At 42.9% G+C, this 21489-nt stretch overlaps 1 protein-coding gene across 2 annotated transcripts in view; it reads right to left on the bottom strand.

Annotated features, from left to right (window-relative positions):
- GALNT4 (polypeptide N-acetylgalactosaminyltransferase 4) overlaps window positions 1-21489 on the bottom strand; it is a 341135-nt gene that overhangs the window by 206364 nt on the left and 113282 nt on the right. For both annotated transcript variants that reach the window (XM_073630753.1, XM_073630754.1), the window contains exons 4-5: window positions 10535-10724; window positions 2469-2654 (exon numbers count right to left, since the gene is read on the bottom strand). In XM_073630753.1, coding sequence (XP_073486854.1) covers window positions 2469-2654; window positions 10535-10724 — 376 coding nt within the window. The remainder of the gene's footprint in view (window positions 1-2468; window positions 2655-10534; window positions 10725-21489) is intronic.

Raw genomic sequence — 21489 nt, 5'->3', positions numbered from 1 at the left:
TTTCTAACACGGGACCCGCGACCTGACTCACGGATCTCCCAGGCGGTGCGCATGCAATGGATCGGCAAATTTAAAAAGGGACGTACGGGTACGCCCATTTGCCCAGCCGTGCAATTCTGCCGATGTACATCGGCGTGTGCCGGTCGGGAAACGGTTAAAAAAAAGGTGGTGACACAGGTATTCTTTATGGAGAAATGTGAGAGTTTCATTGACTTTTTTGGCCAACTTTATACCTGGTTAAATGATGCATGCAGCTGCATGCATTATCCCGGTATAACCCCTTAAAGCCGAGGCCGCATATGTGTGTACGGTCGGCGGGAAGGGGTTAATGAATAATATTTTTCCTTTCTTTCATTCAGACGTAGATCTCTTGACTATCCTTATAAGAGGAACTTTACTTTCCCCTTTATGCTCTTTTTTTTTCAACAAATTCAGTTTTGTCTGTGGGAGGAGGGAGAAAGAGGTGAGGGAGGAAGAAAGATATGCAAATATGTAAAGAGGGTGAAGGTCCGCTTTGATATTTATCATTGTATTACAGTTTAAAACATGGGCAAAGATCTCCACCTCTTATCTATCTCTTTTTCCCACCCACTCTCCTTTCATCTAATTTAGCAGCTAAGAAAATATAAATACCTTTTTTATACTGGTCTAACTCTGAAACAAAACTGCAGTCTGTAACCATGCGGAATGGCTGTCCCTTTGTGACATAATTCTTTTGCAGTCTTTTGGAACTTGAGAGCGCCTCTAAGTGCAGTATTTAACAAGGTATAAAGTAGGCCAAAAAAGTAAATGAAACGCTCACATTTTAAACATAATAGATAAGCTCATCTGTGCAGTATCACTCCAGGTAGACGTGGTGCAACGCGTCCGTCCAGTTTAGCAGGAACCGCGATATGGCAGGGAGGGAGGCCGGCCGACTCTGTGTCCTTTCCAGGTATAGTTGAAACGCATTGTGTTCCTTGGGCATTCTGCTCCCAGGTGACGTCACACACTGTTTCCCATCTACTATACCCGGAAAGGACATAAAGTCGGCCAGCCTCCCTCCCTGCCATACCATGGTTCCTGCTAAGCTGGATGGTCGCGCTACACCACCTCTACCTGGAGTGATACTACACAGATGAGATTATGTTTAAAATGTGAGTGTCTCATTGACAGTTTTTGGCCAACTTTATACCTCATTAAATACTGCACTTAGAGGCGCTTTTCTGTTTGTTTCTTATTCTTCAGCCACACAGAGGTGACTCCACTCTTAAGAGCTTGCCCTACGTGCTACAGTATTCTATACTGATCCTTGATCTATCCCTTGGTTGATTGATCTTACTATTCAGGACAATTTCCTACAGTATTGTAAAGACTATTTTGAATTCAGCCTCACCACCGGCATTGCATGGGTTATTTCTTTGTGCGCTTGCATTATACACTGTACATTGAACAGGAAGTGTTCATGTCACCAAGGCAGTGACAAGGATAAGCAAATAAGGGCCCTCCACCATTCACAGTGAAGAAGATACAATGCTGGGGCTCAGGCATATCATGTGACCACTGATTTAGGTACCTAAGCTATTTAGATTGCTTGTCATTTTAAACTAACCCAGCAAGTAGTTGGGGGGTGGGGGAGGCTATGCCTGCAGTGCAGATTTAGTGTTGTTAATGCCACTTGCAGAACAATACAACAAAATCCTCAAGCAGAAAAACAGGTAGCTATCAGCTTCACATTTACACAGTTTAACTACATAAACCCTTATATCGATTGGTTCACCACATATGGGAAAATATCTGACATAGGAATTTCTCTAGTGTGTGTTAAGAAATATGTCTTTTTTTTTTTACCAGTGGGACAGGAAGGCATGGACAGAAATATAATTATCAGAAGTTCTAACGCTTCTTCATTGTTTTGGGGTCCATTTAAAACAGAGTGGATGTCAGTATAAATCTGAATCGCTAAGTTACGCCACACAGTGGCCTGCATTTTATGGTCCTTTATGAAGGCCAAGGAATGAAGCCTGTGTCAGAGTTCTCTCTGCTTACTGAATCTTGCAATTGGAGGAAAGGCCAGCCACATGATTGCTGTCCTTTATAAATGGACAATTTCCCTAGTATGCCCATAAATCGCATTGTAAAATCCTGACAGATGATATTTTAACCTTTCCCCGCTCTATCAAAAACAAACAACCCAAAGCATTCCTGGAATTGATCAGAAGTGATAGATATATTTTGTTTTAGGTGATTAAAAATATTTGTTAATAGGATAGCGGCTGCTCGCAAATTTTATAATCACTGAGCAAGAGACACAGACTTGCTGTTTTTTTTTTTTTTTTGTTTTTTTTTGCTGGCACACATAAAAGTTACAGAAGACATTTGCTGTTCCTTTCATTCAATTTTCTTTAACAATGTTCATATTTACTTACTGCATGTTCAGCTAGCAGGCCTTTTTTAGGTTAAGGTTACTAATGGTTCCAATATATTACCTTATAGGATCTATCCTAGATTTCCTTCTCTGGCGCTCCTGCTCTGGCACAGCATGCCACTGAAAAGTAAGCCGCCAGTCAAATCCTCCAATCATTGGTTCCCCTGTCTGCATGTAAAACTCAAAGGTATTCCAGTCAATGGTATCAATCACTGGACAGACAACTGCAGTTTCATTCTCTCCAATTCTAAAAGACAGAAAGTAAGCAATTATTCAATGAGATTGATCATCACATTCTTCAAGACAGGATAAAGTTAACCATTCTAATTGTGAACTTTTTAAATTTGTCATTTGAGCACAATAAAGGCTTGCTCAAGTAAAAAGCAGCAGTGCATAATATATATGCTGATAATAGTCATAATTTTATTCTCAGGCTGGTCATACCCCTCTACATTGCCGGGACAAGGTAATCCGACAGCGACACCAAGCTTTCCAGCGTGTCCATTTGACAGAAATCAATCTAACGATCAACTTCTCAGGTCACACAGATTGAAATTGGGGTGGTCTCTGCTAAACCAGTCGACTTTTGATCTGTATGTCCAGCTTTAGGGCTCATGCACACAGGACATTTTTACAGCTGCTGTTAGGGGCATCTGACATTTTTTTTTTTTTAACTGCTTTTAAACGCCCCCCCATGTTAGCTTATGTGTCCATGCACGCAAACTGACAGAGGCATTTGGAGGCATAAGCATTTAGAAGCAGTAGAAAGGCTCCTAAAGGCCTGTGCCTTCAAGAGCAGTAAAAACGTCTGACACCGCTAAAAGCTGCTTAATGGTGTTAAGCCGCATCAAGCATTTCTTTATTTACAGGTCGAAATCAATGGTTCCCTATAGAGCCCATTGATTTGAATATGAGTCAGATCACGATGATCCAACTTGCAGTGCGAATTGTGCGCTAAGGACCTTGAAGAGGACCCCCATGCCAAAATGGGAAAAAAACAAAAAAAAAAAACAAAAAAGACAAACCGCATGGGGTCCCCGATTCACCCCCCCCCCCAAGATCTATACCAGACCCAATACAAAGAGCTACTAAAAGCACGTTTTAACAGCTGCTTCTTCCTGGCTTTGGTAGTGGTGTTACAGCTCGTTTTTTATAACGTCCTATGTGCATGAGCCCTTAGATCCACCAAGATTAACATTTTCAACCCAATTTCTATTGCTCTCATTTACAGAAGCTGCCTTGTGTTAGGAGTGTGTTATGTTCATTTTATGCTTATAAAACAAAATATTAAATAAAATATACTTTTATAAACTTATACAATAAAAACAATGTTTGAGCATATAGGGATAGTTTTCAAAATCAGCAACAGGAAAACTGCTCACAACACCTCCAAAAGTTGGTGCTGTTGTATATACTGTATGTCCATAGTTGTATAATGTCATCAATACAGCAAAGATGCTCCAAATAAACCTTTTTCCACTTGCACATATGAGCAACATTTGGAGATTTAAAACAGTCCTTTTCTCAGGCAACAGTGATGTCACACTAGGCCTCATGCACACTGCCGCTCCTAAACTTGTTTTTTTGCCTAAGCCCCTGAACGGACCTCAATAAAATTGTGTGTCCATGAACACATGGGCATTTAGAGGAGTTTAGGCGCAGCAGTGTTTCAAGGTAGACAAAGCTTCTTGGGCATAAAAATGCAGAACACAGTAAAATGCGCCCAAGCGCTAGGCGCGTTTAGTCCTTGAGCATTTAATAATTATAACGGGCAGTATACATTAAATTCAAATTCTGGCCAATTCAAGTGAAAAAAGCCCAAACACTAAACGCACCTGAACGCATCTAAATGCACCTAAACGCATCTGAAAAAATGCAGCTTACATGCGTTTTTAAAGCCAATTTTTTCCTGTCAGGAGAAACCGCGTTTACAATAAACCAGTGTGCATAAGCCCTTAATCGATTGCCGACCGTATACTGTATATATAAGGCGGCTCGCCTGTGCTGAATCACAAACCTGTATACGATCCTGCACTTTCAGGTCTCGGGTACGCACGCGCGCTGCCGACAACCCGCTCCCACTGTGATTGGGCACATCGGGAGCCAATCAGCGCTGCCATTGCAAGTAAAACATTTAAATAAATAAAAATTCCATAAATATATCCCACAGGTTGTAGACGCTATAACTAATCAATCAATGCACGCTTATTGGGATTTTTTTTGTAAATATGTAGCAGAATACATATTGGCCTAAATTGATGAAGAAATTTGATTTTATGCATTTTTTTATTGGATAGGTTTTATAGCTCCATTTGTGGGGGAAAAAAAAGGACATAAATCTTATTTGGGTACAGCATCGCACAACTGCCAGTTAAAGTAACGCAGTGCCGTATCACAAAAAATGTAAAAAAAAAAAAATAAAAGTAAACAAAGTAAACTTCTGGGAGAAGACTAACTAATCTCAAAAATACTCCCTCCCACCTCCTAACACCTAACCTATTCTGATTTACCTGTGTGTAAAAAAAAAAAAAAAAAATGCGTATATTTACCCATTTCCATTCCACTCCAGTCCGGTCAGGCAATCTGTCCTACGTCAGCCAGCAGCTGGCTGCAGGGGAAAGTAGAGAGTGCTTGACAACTTCTGGTAAAACCTAGAGCAGTGATGTCACTCTTCAATGGCCCATCCTATCATCAGTGCTCCCTTCCTCACCCTCCTCACCCCTGAAGCTCCCACTGACTGAGAACAAGGCAGCTGATCACATGACTAGATCTGAGCTGCATGAAAGTAGGTACGTATATGCATCTTTCTTACGCAGGTTACTCAGAATAGGCGTTAGGACGATGGGGGAGGGAGTATTTTTAAGATTAGTTAGTGTTATCCTAGAATTCTACTTTAACCACTCACCCTATGTGTTCTAAAAAACAAAAAAACAAAAAAGAAAGAAAGAAGGCCAGCTTTAAAGTGAATATAAAAGGCATTTTATTTCTTTTCGCCTTAGGCTTGGTCAGGTTTTTATTGCTGTCTGTGTTCCCACCGGGAAGATTCAGCCTCTCGATTTTATCTGGTGACAACTTTCACTGGGTCTGAAAGAAAGGGAAAATGCAACATTTTGAATTGTTGCGAGAGCAAGAATAGAGGAGAAATTTTACAAATGAGCACAATTGTTTCAATGACAACTGTCTGAAAGGGAACTTTCTCATTGTTTCGGCTTACTCAATAATAGCATGTAAGCTGCCGGTTCCAACGTGAGCAAAGTCCTTTCTTGTATAGAGAGGTATAGAATCCAGAGAGAAAGATATAATTTGTACAATCATTAAGTAAGATCTCATCTGGAATATGCAGTTCAGTTTTGGGCACCAGTTTTCGAAAAGGATATCAGAGAACTGGAGAAAGAGCAGTGAAGAGCAACCAAACTGATAAGAGACACGGAGGAGCTCAGCTATGAGGATAGATTAGAGCAGTGGTTCTCAACCTCAACCCCCAACAGGCCATGTTTGCAGATTTTCCTTCCTCTTGCACAGGTGCTTTAAACCAGAGTCAATGGTGAGAAATTCCCAAAACATGGCCTGTTGGGGATACTAGAGGACTGAGGTCGAGAACCACTGGATTAGAGGAACTGAATTTATTCTCTCTTTAGAAGAGGAGATTAACCACCTCAATACAGTGCACTTACACCCCTTTCCTGCCCAGACCAATTTTCAGCTTTCAGAGCTCTCACAGTTTGAATGACAATTACTCAGTCATGCAACACTGTACCCATGTGAAACTGGCATTCTTTTGGTGGTATTTAACCGCTTCAATACCAGGCCTATTCTGGCACTTCTCTCCTTCATGTAAAAATCATCATTTTTTTGCTAGAAAATTACTCAGAACCCCCAAACATTATATATGTTTTTTTTAGCAGACACCCTAGGGAATAAAATTGCGGTCATTGCAACTTTTTATCTCACACGGTATTTGTGCAATAATTTTTCTAACGCCTTTTAAAAAAAAAAAAAAAAACGGTTTCATGAATCAAAAAATAACAAAACAGTAAAGTTAGCCCAATTTTTTTGTATAATGTAAAAGATGATGTTACGCCGAGTAAATAGATACCTAACATGTCACGCTATAAAATTGCGCACAATCATGGAATGGCGCCAAACCTCATTACTTAAAAATCTCCATAGGCGACGCTTTAAAATTTTTTACAGGTTATCAGTATAGAGATACAGAGCAGGTCTAGTGCTAGAATTGTCACACACGCTCTAACGCACACGGCGATACCTCACATGTGTGGTTTGAGCGGCGTTTACATATGTGGGCGGGACTTACATGTGCGTTCGCTTCTAAGCGCGAGCTACCAGGGACAGGGGCGTTTTAATTTTTTTTTTATTATTTTATTTTTATTTTATTTTTTTGATTACTTTTATTCCTATTACAAGGAATGTAAACATCCCTTGTAATTAGGGGTGCAACAGATCGTCACTGATCCGTGATCCGTCTGGGTCAACCTCCGCGGATTGGTGTACCGATCCGCGGAGCTCTCTGCGGCCTCGGCCATAGGAAAGGTCGCGGCTTCTGCCTAGCTCCGGAGCGGCGGCCATCTTGGTACACCCGGCGGCCGCCGCTGTCTCATCAGGAAGTGACGTTTCGTCACCGCCATCTTGCTACACCCCACACTCCTGCACAGTACTGTAATGAGAGAGTGAGAAGGGGGCAAGCGGACATCTTGTTACATCCACCGGAGTTTTAGATTTAACAGCTATTTTCAACACAACACATAGCTTATATGCATAAATACAGTATTTGCAGATCGGACGGACGGTTTAGATGTCAAATTTTAAAAGCAGCAGCAAACCTGCTGACCTTACATGGTTGCTAATGTGACAGAACACCTCTGATTTTCACATTTAATGTTAAGGGTGGAAAAAAAATTTCACCAATCTCATGCTGACAGCCGCGATCGCGGCTTCGTTTATTTCCGGGTACCTGTACATGACGTCATAACGTCGCGCCCGGGCCTCCAACGGTCATAGAGATGACTGGTGACCATTTGGTCACCAGTCATCTCTATCGTCAACATCCGGCGCCGGCCGATTCTTTCTCTGGGCACCTGATGGCACGGGAGAGCCCAGAGAAGCACCGGATGGCGGCGGGAGAGGGGGGGGCCTATAAGAACGATCAAGCGGTGGAACTGCCGCTATGATTGTTTTTATTGTGCACAGAATCGCCGGCTGAAAAGAATGATATCTGAATGATGCATCTAGCTGCAGGCATCATTCAGATATCACCCCACAAAGTAGAGGACGTCATTTGACTATAGCCGGGTATTAAAGTGGTTAATCACTAGTGGGTTTTTTATTTTTATTTTTAAATAAAAAAAACCTAAATTTTGTGAAAAAAAATGCCTTTCTTTGTTTCTGTCATAAAATTTTGCTAATTAGTCATTTTTCTTTATAAATTTTGGCCAGAATTTATACTGCTACATATCTTTGGTAAAAATAACCCAAATTAGTGTATATTATTTGGTCTTTGTGAAAGTTATAGAGTCTACAAACTATGGTGTCAATCACTGAAAATTGATCACATCTGATCAGGCCTTCAGTACATCAGGTGAATCTCATTTCTTGAGACACTAACAAGTCAGGAAAGTACAAATACCCCCCAAATGACCTCTTTTTTAGAAAGTAGACATTCCAAGGTATTAAGTAAGTAGCATGGTGAGTTTTTTTAAGTTGTAATTTTTTGCCACAATTCTTTGCAAAATGAAGATTCTTTTCTTTTTTTTTTTTTTTTTTTTTTTACAAAATTGTCACAATATCAGGTTATTTCTCACACACAGCATATGCATACAACGAATTATACCCCAAAATACATTCTGCTACTCTTCCCGAGTATGGCGATACCACATGTGTGAGACTTTTACACAGCCTGGCCACATACAAAGGACCAACATTGAAGTAGCACCTTCAGGTGTTCTACGAACATAAATGACACGTCTCATTTCGCAAAGCAAACACGCCAATGTATAATCTATGAGGCATAACGAGTCTTTTGAACGGTTCATTTTTTTCCAGAAGTTTTTGGAAAATGTGGAAAAAAAAAATGAAAAACGCATTTCTTTTTTTCTTTTTTTTTTTTTTTTTACACAAAGTTGTCAATTTATAAGATGTTTCTAACACATAGTATCTATATAGCAAAAATTACACTCTAAAATACATTCTGCTATTCTTCCCGAGTATGGCGATACCATGTGTGAGACTTTTACACAGCCTGGCCACATACAGAGGCCCAACATTGAAGTAGTATCTTCAGGCGTTCTAGGAGCATAAACTACACATCTCATTTCATTCCTACCTATCACACTTTTGAAGGTCCTTGAGCACCAGCCCAGTGTAATTACCCACAAAATGACCCCATTTTGGAAAGCAAACACCCCAACGTATATTCTATGAGGCATGGGCTACAAATAGGAACTTGATGGCCTGGTGACAGGTACTAGAGTACCTTGATGGCCTGGTGACTGGTATTCCGGTATTCTGAAGGGCGGTGACAGGTACTCGGTACTCATATGGACTGTCACAGGTACTCAGATGGACTGTGGCAGGTACTCAGATGAACTGACAGGTACTCGGGTACTCAGATGCACCGTCACAGGGACTCAGGCACTCAGATGAACTGTGACAGGTAATCTGATGGGCTGGTTACAGGTACTTGGGTACTCTGATGAACTGTGACAGGTACTCATATGGACTGTGACAGGTACTTTGATGGGTGGTGACAGGTCCTCTTTATTGGGGGGGGGCAATCAGTGTGACGGTGTGCACTGTAAGTGGTAACGAGATGTTAATCACGATCTTCTTCTCACACACGATTGGTGTGTGAGGAGGAGAACCCGGTAACATCTCGTTACCGCGGTTTGTTGACATTTAGTGATTGGCTGCGAAAGGATCACAGCCGATCATGTGGTAAACAGCCGCCAGCCAATGGCTGTTTACCAGCATCAGTGACGAGCAGTGTTCCCAGGAACACGCTGCCACCGACGTGCACGCGCAGCACGCTCGAGATCGCGTGCATGCGCCGTGCACAGTTGGGCGGTACCACCTGTGATCGCCCGTGACTTCATCACGGGCGATCACGTGGTAAACAGCCATGCCCAATGGCTGTTCACCCCCCTCGGTGGCGAGCGGTGTGTCCGTGACACGCCGCCACCGAAGGAACAGGGATGCGCGCACAAAATCATGAGCATTCCCTGTTTAAATGGAGGGACGTCATCTGACGCCCTCCCAGAACAAGAGCCGTGCCGCCTGGCCGTCATATGACGGGCGGCAAGCAGTTAAAGCTGGATACACACTATACAATTTGATTTTCCAAAACCAATATGAGGTCAAACCTAAACACCTTCAATTTGTCTGCAATCAGGCATGCCCTTGCACTACATCATTGAAGGTAAATCTAAGAGAAACCGAACAAAAGTTGTATAGTGTGTATCCAACTTTTGGGGGGTATGATCAACATGTATAAATACATAAATGGTCCATATAGTGAACTTGGTGTTGAGTTATTCACTTTAAAGGTCATCACAGAGGACAAGGGGGCACTCTATACGTCTGGTGGAAAGGAGATTTAATCTCCAAATACGGAAAGGTTTCTTCACAGTAAGAGCTGTGAAAACGTGCGATATACTCCCTCAATAGCTGGTTCTTTCCAGCTCAATGGCTTGCTTTAAAAAAGGCCTGGATTCTTTCACAAATCTACTATATATAATTGGATAACAACATTTATAGGTAAAGTTGATGCAGGGAATATCCGATTGCCTCTCAGGGGATCAGAAAGGAATTTTGTCTCCTGCTAAAGAAACTTGGATCATGCTTTGCTGGGGTTTTTTGCCTTCTCCTGGATCAACTGTGGGTATAGGATTGTGTATATGGGATTGTATGCCCCCCCCCCATTTATTGGTTGAATTAGATGGACTTGTGTCTTCTTTTAACCTATGTAACCTCCTGTTGTGTCTACAAGACAGGAAGTGAAAAGTTCCTCCAATGGGACAGAGATGGCAAAACAAAAACATTTCACAACCATTTTCTAATTGAAAACAAGATTTCAATCGTTCAAAATTGAAAATACTGACTCACTACACATACCTTTCCAGAAGTGGTTCTAACCAACCAGTAACGCACTCACAATGGCAATCCAAAAATGTGAGTACATCACCTATAGCGTAAGTTGCTCCAATTAGTCGTGCCCGTACAAGTCCTTCACGTTTTGTTGTCCTGATTAACCGTACTCTTTCCAGAGAACTGATATAGTTTTCCAGCTGAGACTTCAGAAATACTACCAAAAGAAGATAATAAACAAATTAACTCTTTGTTACAAAGAGGATACTTATGATTAGACATTGATCTAAAAAAACAAATCTAGTCTGTAAAGATTTTTTTTATGTCATGTGACATTACAGTGGTTGCTATAAACATGTTATACTTACCTGCTCTATGCAATGGTATTGCACAGAGGTCTCCTTTCTCCATTTCTAGGGTCCCCCGCTGGTGCTCTTGGCTCCTCCTCTGGAGGAGGAAAGACTGATCATTAATGCATATGCTCCCTTAAGTTTAGCTCCAGTTTAAAAGTAGAATTCTGGGCTTTCACGAAGTATGCTTAAAAATGCTCCCTCTAACACCTATACCAACTAACTTGTGTAAAAAAGACGTCTACACTTCTCGATTTTCAGGCCACTCCGGTCTGGTCAAGTGATCGGCTCCCTTGTGTCAGGCAGCGGTTGCTGCAGGGGAGAGAAGGGAGCACCGACAATGGATGGGCCATTGTAAGTCTACCGGTGACATCATCACTCAGGCATTACCGGCTGTTATTAAGTACTCTTTCCTCTCCCCTGTAACCAGCGCTGGCTGACACAGGGAATACCATGCGACTGGACTGGAGCGCTCTGAGAATAGGTATTTATATACATTATTTTTGTTTACACAGGTTAGTTACTATAGGTGTTAGGAGGGGGGAGCATATTTAAGCACAGTTAGTCAAAACCCGAAACTCTACATTAAATTTTGCATTTATATGAACAGTTAACATAATGAATTACCATTTTAAGGAGCAAGGACAAAACAATGTAGCAAAAAATAGAAGAAAAAGAGACAAATACTCTGGTGACAACTGAGATGGGAATTCTTTCCACTTTGGGGAGATTATCACACCTGTAGCATTTATTATTTATTAAGTATCATTTGAACATTCATACTAGCTTTACTATTATGTTTCTTACAACATTTACTTCTGTAGAACCCAATAAAACCATTTGTAAAAGAAAAGAAATCTCCCCAGCAGGACAAGGACAGCATAAAAACAACCACCATACAAGAAGGTTTAACCCTTCCCTACTGTATCCAAACCTAAGTCTCCATCCACACCAATGCGTCTTTTTGATGCTTTTTGCATTTTGCAGAAATGCAGGGAATTTTTTTTTAACATGGGTTCCTATGGAACATGTTCACATCAATGCATTTTTGTGCCTCTGCGTTTGCGGAAAGAGTCAGGGACCTTTTTTTCCCCGCAAAATGCAGCATTCTGCATGTAATAGACTTCAATGGACCTGCATCCAAATTGCAAGTACTGCGTTTTTAGCACGATTTTGGTTGTGCGATTTGTGTCTTTTCACACATTCACTGTATATAGCTGGTTGCTAAGGAGCGGGTCGGGAATCCGGCCACCGCGCCCTTAGCAACAGATGAGTCATCAGTGGACTTCCCCGGCTTAAAAAATTCACAAACAAAAAAAAACAGCGTAGCCCCCCCAAGTCCATACCAGACCTTTCGGTCTGGTATGGATTTGGAGGGGACACCCCCACGCCAAAGTTTTAAAAAAATGGCATGGTGTCCCCCCAAAAATCCATACCAGACCCTTGCAGTCTGGCAGGTCAGGAAATGGAGGGGACGAGCGAGCGCCCCCCCGAACATGGGGGGGGTGGGTGCTTTGAGGCAGGGGGCCTCTTCCCAAAAACCCTGGCCGGGGGTTGTCAGGGTCTGTGGGCAGGGGGCTTATTGGAATCTGGAAGCCCCCTTTAACCCCAGATCCCGCCCCCCACACCTATATGAATGGGTGTCGGGTACATCATACCTCTACCCATTCACCAAAAAAGCAGTGAAATGTAAAAAAATAAATAAAAAGTCGGTTTTTGACAAGTCCTTTATTAAAAAAAGATTAGATCTGTCTTCTCCCCGAGCCGTCTCTCCTGATGCGGTCTTCTTCCTCGCCGTTGGTTACCCGCTAAAAACAAAAAAGTCCACTCTTGTCCTGATGCTGTTTACCTCCATTGCGATGTCCCCTGCTGTCTGACATCATATGTAGCCATTGGGCCTGGCCATCCGATGACGTCACCCGGAGAGCCCCCCTTTTTTTGGGCTATTTTCTTTAGCCAGTAATTTTTTAATTTTTTAAACATTTAGCTGTCAGTATGGAAGCCCGCTGACGACTCATCCGTTGCCAAGGACGCGGCGGCCGGCTTCCGGACCTGCTCCTTAGCAAGCAGCTATATAACACCCCCCGCCCCTGAAATAATCACCTTAACCCGATCTTGGTCCAGCGCTGTGTATATCTGCAGCAGCTCTCCTCCCCTCCCCCGACTTTGACAGGCTTGGCTGAGAGCAGCAGGAGAACATGTCAACAGAAACTGGGGGGCCAGGCTGTGTGTCTGAATAGACGGAAATCCGACAGCGAGCACGCATGAGTGCCTCCATGGGAAGCAGCTCCCTCTGTGGGCACGCGGCAGAGGAGTTTGGGGGGAGGAGCCAGAAGCTTGGTGGGGGACCTGAGAAGGCAAAGGCACATTGTAAATAATGGGCTACATTTTAGCTAAAAAAAAATAAGTGCAAAAAGTGTGCAAGAGACCTTAAGGTGTAACGTGGACCTTTGCACCCACCTTCCGCCACCAGCGCTCCTCTGTCATGGTGGATGTTCTTCCCACACCCGCTGTCACAATTTGAATAAAAAAGCGCGACGGTGTGGGGCTCTGCCTACAGGACTGTGAATGAATAGACTACAAGTACCTCAACCACTGCAGCTGACTGACGGCTTGTAGTTGTCAATGAAGTGCGAGGGCATTGTTGAGCGCTCTTGTAGTTCATTGGCAGCACCTGATTGAAAAATTGGCTCGGGTAAAGACACCGCTGGATTCCTGGACAGGAAAGTGTCCCAAATAAAGAGGTCAGCAGGTACAGTATTTGTAGCTGCTGACTTATTTTTTTTTCTGCAGGAGCCTAAAACTCTTCTTTAAGCATTGCATTAAAGGCTAAATTCACAATTGGCAAAAAAAAAAAAAAAAAACTAAGTGCACATCTTTTTACAGGAAAACGTGCATTTATTACTTTTTTTTTTTTCATTGTATCCTGTAAAGCATTGCACCCGGGATGAGCAAATCACGGGTGTAATGCCCGGCACATGTTTCCCCGTAAGGGGCATCAACTGGGAATGGAGGCTTTGTTCCCAGTCAATGCCTCTTACGGGGAAACGCATTGGGTGAAGCTGTATTCTTTGACGTCACCATGCACCAGCCTGCAGGACAAGCGCTGCGGCTGTGTTTGAGCTTTCTTCTTACGTTCACTTTGTTGTAAGTGTAATATGTTATTTTAACCACTTCATTACCCGGCTATAGTAATATGACGTCTGCAAGAGGGACCTCTCGTCCTGGGCCGGCGCCATTCGACGTCCTGGGCTTCCCGGCCGTCTAGGGGGCACACACGCACCGCGTTGCACGGGACCCGGTGCATATGCCCATCGGCCGTGATGTCCGCCGGGCACCCGCGATTGCCTGTGAACACAGCAGGACCGTGAATCTGTGTGTGAGTAAACACACAGATCTACGTCCTGTCAGGTGAGAGGAGACCGATGGTGTGTTCCCAGTACAAAGGAACACCGATTGGTCTCCTCCCTTTGTGAGTCCCCGCCCCCTACAGTTAGAATCACTCCCTAGGAAACAATTAACCAGTCGATCACCCCCTAGTGTTAACTCCTTCCCTGCCAGTCACATTTACACAGTAATCAGTGCTTTTTATAGCACTGATCGCTGTGTAAATGTGAATGGTCCCAAAAATGTGTCAAAAGTGTCCGACATGTCCGTCGCAATGTCACGAAAAAAATAAATATATAAATCGCAGATTGCCACCATTACTAGTAAAGAATAAATAAAAATGCCATAAATCTATCCCGTATTTTGTAGACGCTATAACTTTTGCAAAAACCAATCAATATACGCTTACTGCGGGTTTTTTTACCAAAAATATGTAGAAGAATACATATCGACCTAAACTGAGGAAACATTTTTTTTTTTTTTTAAATTGGGATATTATAGCAAAAAGTAAAAAATATTGTGTTTTTTTTCAAAATTGTCGCTCTTGTTTATAGTGCAAAAAATAAAAACTGCAGAGGTGATCAAATACCAAAAGAAAAGAAAGCTCTATTTGTGGGGAAAAAAAAACATAAAAATTTGGGTAGTGTTGCATGACCGCGCAATTGTCAAAGTGCGACAGCGGTGAAAACTAAAAATTGGTCTGGGCAGGAAGGGGGTGAAAATGCCCTGTATTGAAGCGGTTAAATAAATGTCAGGTTTTTTTGCATACTACATACACTATGAAGTTTCTCTCTTCTTGAAATCTCCCTGTGCTGGTAAACACTCGCAGCAGGATGTTTGGTGGAACCAGGATTCTATGATACTTTCTGATATCCAGGCTGAATCCATACATCACTAAAAGAGTGCCCTTACCTGAATTCTGAAGTGGAATAACACAATTGTAAAATTGTAAAAGAGCTTGTGAGATTCCTATTACCTGGGATCCATTTCTTCTGGTAAGAGTCGCACAATTCCTTTTCTTGTAGAAATATCAATATTTCAAGCACGGATTTTGTTGGAATCACATAAGAGCACCCATGGACTATTTCTTTTTTCTACATTTTTAGATGTGGACTTTGGTTTATAAGCATTTTATATCAATTCATTGGCAGCGCAGTTATTTTTTGTAAACCTATGGTGTTGCCAACGTCCCTATAGTTCAGAACCAATTGCAAATAGGTACCCGCCAGTACAATGGGACTTTTTAGGGCAACTCAAAAATGCTAATTATATGCATAGTAAAATATGCAGTGTTATTCATATACAAAGATAAAAAGTTTGGTGCATACATCACCATAGAAAAACATTCCAAGTCATAATAAAATATATGACTGTTAGTTGAGCTGGAGGTTTGTAGTGAATCTCTTTTCACTATTCCCGACGCACTTCAGGAACAGATCGAATCCTTTCTTCAGGGGCATTTCCATAGAGAAAATCCTGATTAACAACACTCTACAACAGAGCATAACATACATTAAGAACAATGAAAAAGGGATACAGGGTAGAGATTAGGGTTGTCCTGATACCACTTTTTTTATGTCATGTGACAGGCACCGATAGGTGGCACTGACTGATGGCTGGTACTGATAGATGGCACTGACTGATGGGCACTGATGGGCAGGCACGGAAATGCAGCAATAAATGACATGAGACAAGAGAAAAGGATTTATTTTGCAATGCTATGCTGACTGCCATGCCCATCTTGGTACACCTTGCATTTGGCCGTAGTAAGGCTCCTTTCACACTGGGGCGGTTTGCAGGCACTATTGCGCTAATAGCGCCTGCAAACCGACCCGAAACAGCCGCTGCTGTCTCTCCAGTGTGAAAGCCCCGAGGGCTTTCACACTGGAGCGGTGCGCTGGCAGGACGGGAAAAAAGTTCTGCTAGCAGCATCTTCGGAGCGGGGAAGGAGCGGTGTACACACCGCTCCTTCCCCGCTCCTGCCCATTGAAATCAACCGGACAGCGCGGCTATACTGCCAGCAAAGCGCCTCTGCAGAGGCGCTTTGCGGTGGTTTTTAACCCTTTCTCGGCCGCTAGTGGGGGGTAAAACCGCACAGCTAGCAGCCGAATACCGATGGTAAAGCGCCGCTTACAATAGTCAGCCTGTCAGTGCTCAGATCATACGCCGCACGCTGCATCAAATTGGTCTACATGGCTGTCATCCCAGAAGGAAGCCTATTCTAAAGACGATGCACAAAAAAGCCTGCAAACAGTTTGCTGAAGACAAGCAGACTAAGGACATGGATTACTTGAACCAGGTCCTATGGTCTGATCAGACCAAGATAAACTTATTTGGTTCAGATGGTGTCAAGCGTTATGTGGCAGCAACCAGGTGAGGAGCACAAAGACAAGTGTGTCTTGCCTACAGTCAAGCATGGTGTTTGGGAGTGTCATTGTCTGGGGCTGCATGAGTGCTGCCGGCACTGGGGAGCTACAGTTCTTTGCAGGAACCATGAATGCCAACATGTACTGTTACATACTGAAGCAGAGCATGATCCCCTCCCTTCGGAGACTGGACAGCAGGGCAGTATTCCAACATAACGACCCCAAACACACCTCCAAGATGACCACTGCCTTGCTAAAGAAGCTGAGGGTAAAGGGAATGGACGAGCCAAGCATGTCTCCAGACCTAAACCCTATTGAGCATCTGTGGGGCATCCTCAAACCACCTCAAAGAAGGTGGAGGAGCACAAGGTCTCTAACATCCACCAGCTCCATGATGTCATCATTGAGGAGTGGAAGAGGACTCCAGTGGCAACCTGTGAAGCTCTGGTGAACTCCATGCCCAAGAGGGTTAAGGCAGTGCTGAAAAATAATGGTGGCCACACAAAATAGACACTTTAGGCCCAATTGGGACATTTTCACTTAGGGGATGTACTCACTTTTGTTGCCAGCGGTTTAGACATTGATGGCTGTGTGATTGGCGAACACATCGGTGGTATTAAGAAGGATGATGATCGTCCGATCTCCTTGTATTTTGCTAAGTTTCACAATGGTGACCCTAAAGGCCTGACTGTTAAGGGAATTTATGTGCTAAATTTGCCCCCCAGACGTGGAGACTGATACAATTCTCCTCCAAAAAGAGAAAATGTGGACATACTACTTGGACTCTATGGTTCCCAAAGGGTTAATTACCGAATGTAGCCTACAACCTTTCCTAGAAAAGTAATTACTTTTGGTATTTGCTCTTTATGAAATACAGTTCTCCTGCTATTTGAATCCTCCGCCTTTACCTAACTTATGCCTCTTATTTAATGCCTCTTATCTGATCAATCCACATTTGATGCTTGTATCTCACGAGGTTTGGATCTGTCCCTTCTTTGTCTCTTCTTCTTTTTCTTTTCTTTCCTTTCTTTTCTCCTTTCTAAGGCATTGCCATCTCTAACAACGAGGTCCCATCTTACTCCACCTTTTGCCGTGTTAAAAACAACTTTTTTTAAATAATATTTTTTTATGATTATCCCTTTCATGACTAAGCCTATTTTTGAAATTTGGTGTTTACAAGTTAAAATCCGTATTTTTTGCTAGAAAATTGCTTAGAACCCACAAGCATTATATATATTTTTTTAGCAGAGAATCTAGAGAATAAAATGGAGATTGTTGCAATATTTTATATCACACGGTATTTGTGCAGCAGTGTTTTAAAAGCAAATTTTTGGGAAAAGGGACACTTTCATGAATTAAAAAAAAAACAAACAGTAAAGTTACCCCAATTTTTTTTGTATAATGTGAAAGATGATGTTACGCTGAGTAAATAGATACCAAACATGTCACGCTTTATAATTGCACGCACTCGTGGAATGGCAACAAACTACGGTACCTAAGAATTTCCATAGGCGACACTTTAAATTTTTTTTACGGTTACCAGGTTAGAGTTACAGAGGAGGTCTAGTGCTAGAATTATTGCTCTCGCTCTGACGACACCGTTTACATGTGCGGGCGCGACTTCAGTATGCGTTTTCTTAACTGCGCGAGCTCGCTGGGACAGGGGCGCTTTAAAAAATTTTTTTTTATTTATTTATTTTTATATTTATTAATTGCGTTTAAAAAAAAAAAATGTGATGACTTTTATTGCTGTCACAAGGAATGTAAACATCCCTTGTGACCGTAATAGGTGGTGACAGGTCCTCTTTATGGAGGGATCGGGGGTCTAAAAGACCCCCGATCCCTCCTTTGCACTTCAAAGTATTCAGATCACCGAAAACGGCGATTCTGAATACTGTGTATTTTTTTTAAAACCGGCGCCATTGGCAGCCGAGTAAACGGGAAGTGACGTCATAACTACGATTAGGAGGCTGGAACGAAGCCGCCCACGGCTTTGTTCCAGCCCGCCCCCAGCCGCCGGAGGCGGCCGATTAGTCATCGGGCCTCACGATGGAACGAGAGGCCCGGTAAGAGCGGCGGGAGGGGGGGGTCGTCCCTTCCCGCTCCTCCGGTATAATAGCCGAGCGGCTTTTAGCCGCATCGGTTTTTATACCAGGAAAACCGATCGCCCGCTCTAAACAACGGTACCGGGATGATGCCTGCAGCTGCGGGCATCATCCAGTTGTAACCCCGGAAAGCCGAGTACGCACATCTGCGTACGCTCAGCGGGAAGGGGTTAAATAATGTCATTGCACTCCTTAAGTCCCTTTGCTGAATGTTCGTAATGAGAGGTGGTCCAGGTGACATCTAGTGGTATGAAATAGTAATTACACCATTATTTTAGTTTTATTTAAATCGATTCCACGGACTCCTCCTTGCTCTGAAGAAACCAGTATCTATTGGCTGGTGAAACGCGTCAAAAGCGTGACGTCAGCGCGTCACTCCAGAGCTGCGCGCCTCTTGAACTGAGTGTCTTCTCCTGAAGGTTGCGGGATGTTATGTGAGCCAATATACAGCGGGGGATCAACTTACCTGGCAGCAACTTAGCCACCGGCTAAATACGGATTGGTGCCCTCGGCTACAAATCTTCTGGGGTTGAGTTGCTATAGGAGGACGACGTCCATCACCCAGCTGGTGAGAGAAGCTTTGATCCATTCATTAGTATGTCTATTTGGAGGCGCTCCTTCAGCCCATAGCACTCCCCCTGCTGATACTTATATATCCATTCATCTATCTGCCATAGTCCCGCTGTATCTCACCTACCTTTGAACATCCCAGTTCAGTTGTTTGTTACATCGGTTGTATTCCTGCCTACTATTAATTATGGTCTGTGTTACCACATTCAACAGACCCTGATGAACTGCCTTACTTTACTAATCATCATCAGTACACTCCATTCATCCATCCATTTACCCAGTATATTACGTTTTTGACCAACGACTGACTTTATTTATTAGGAGCTTGTCTTATGAATACCATTTATTTTTATATTTGATTTATTCAAGGTCACCTCCATTTCAAATCTACCATCTTCTTCTATTTTTAGAGTCCGTATGTGGTGACTGTGGTAAGTATGGGTGATGTGTGGCCACGGCTCCCCATGTTTTTAATAATTGACAACTTTGTCTTTATTTTAATTGGTCTGTGTTAACCACTTATATGTGCCCTCCCTTTTTTTAAATTACTTAAATTAGTATGGTGTTTATTTTTGTACTAATAAAGCCAGTGTTTTGTATTTTCCACAGTGTTCTGTGTTTTGCCCTCTTAAGAGAACTTTATTCTCTTAGTTTTTCGTGTATGCCCATAGGGCGACCAGAACTGCATCCTACGTGGTTCGTTTGGATGAATGGTTACATACACCTGCTAATATTTTTCATATAAATTAATTATGGAGGTTGATCCAGGCAACTAACTATTAATTTAATGGCTGTGTGTTGAGTTATTTTGAGGGGACAACAAATTTACACTGTTATTTACACTGTTATAGAAGCTGTACATTCACTACTTTACACTGTAGCAAAGTGTCATTTCTTCAGTGTTGTCACATGAAAAGATAGAAAATATTTAAAAAATGTGAGGTGTACTCAATTTTGTGAGATAGTTGTGCTCATAAGTTTACATACCCTGGCAGAATTTATGATTTATTGGCCATTTTTCAGAGAATATGAATGATAAACTAAAACTTTTTTGGCTGGTTATTGTTTGGCTGAAGCCATTAATTATCAATCAACTGTGTTTACTCTTTTTAACCACTTCCTGCCCGGCCTATAGCAGAATGACGGCCGGGCAGTGGTTCGGTTACCAGGATAACAGCCGCCCCGCGCCCATGGGGGCGTGCATCACGGCGATCAGTGGTGCGGTGCGTCAGTCTGACACACTGCTACACCGATCTCGGTAAAGAGCCTCTGACTGAGGCTCTTTACCACAAGATCAGCCATGTCCAATCACGGCTGATCACGATGTAAACAGGAAGAGCCGTTGATCGGTTTTTCATCACTCGTGTCTGACAGAGAGATCGGCGGCTCTCCTGACAGGGGGGGTCTGTGCTGATTGTTTATCAGCACAGCTCCCCGGCAGATGCCCAACCTGGACCACCAGGGAGACTACCACAACACATGGATCACCAGGGATGCCACCCTAGATCACCAGGGATGCCAGTAAGTGCCCAAACAATGCCAATCAGTGTCCACATATATTGCCAATCAGAGTTAGTGCCTGCAAAATGTCTCAGTGATGCCCAGCAGTGCTATCGGTGCCACCCATCAGTGTCCAGCAGTGCCACCTATCAGGCACATCCATGCCCATCAGTGCCCACCCGTGCCACCCATAAGTACCCATCGGTGCCACCTGTCAGTGCCCAGTGCCACCTATCAATGCCCATCAGTGTCACCTATCAATGCCCATCAGTGCCGCATACCAGTGCCACCCATCAGTGCCACATCAGTGCCAACTCGTTGGTGCCACCTCATCAGTGGCCCATCAGTGCCACCTTATCAGTGCCCATTAGTGCAGCCTCATCAGTGCCCATCAGTGAAGGAGAAAATATATTTATTTACAAAATTTTATAACAAACTTTTTTTCAAAATTTTTGTTTATTTTTTATTTGCTGCGCAAAAAATAAAAATGCCAGCAGTGATCAAATACCACCAAAAGAAAGCTCTATTTGTGGGAACAAAATGATAAAATTTGTTTGGGTACAGTGTAGCATGACTGTCTGTCAAGTGTGACAGCGCTGAAAGCTAAAAATTGGCTTGGGCAGGAAAAGACAAAAGTGCCTGGTATTGAAGTGGTTAAATTATAAGGGCAACAGAAACTACTCAAATGACCCTGATCAAAAGTT

The sequence above is a fragment of the Aquarana catesbeiana genome, linkage group LG05 (assembly GCF_042186555.1).
Source record: "Aquarana catesbeiana isolate 2022-GZ linkage group LG05, ASM4218655v1, whole genome shotgun sequence".
Classification (NCBI taxonomy): domain Eukaryota; kingdom Metazoa; phylum Chordata; class Amphibia; order Anura; family Ranidae; genus Aquarana; species Aquarana catesbeiana.
Note: the sequence above shows the minus strand (reverse complement) of the source record. Positions and strands in the feature narration are given on the sequence as shown.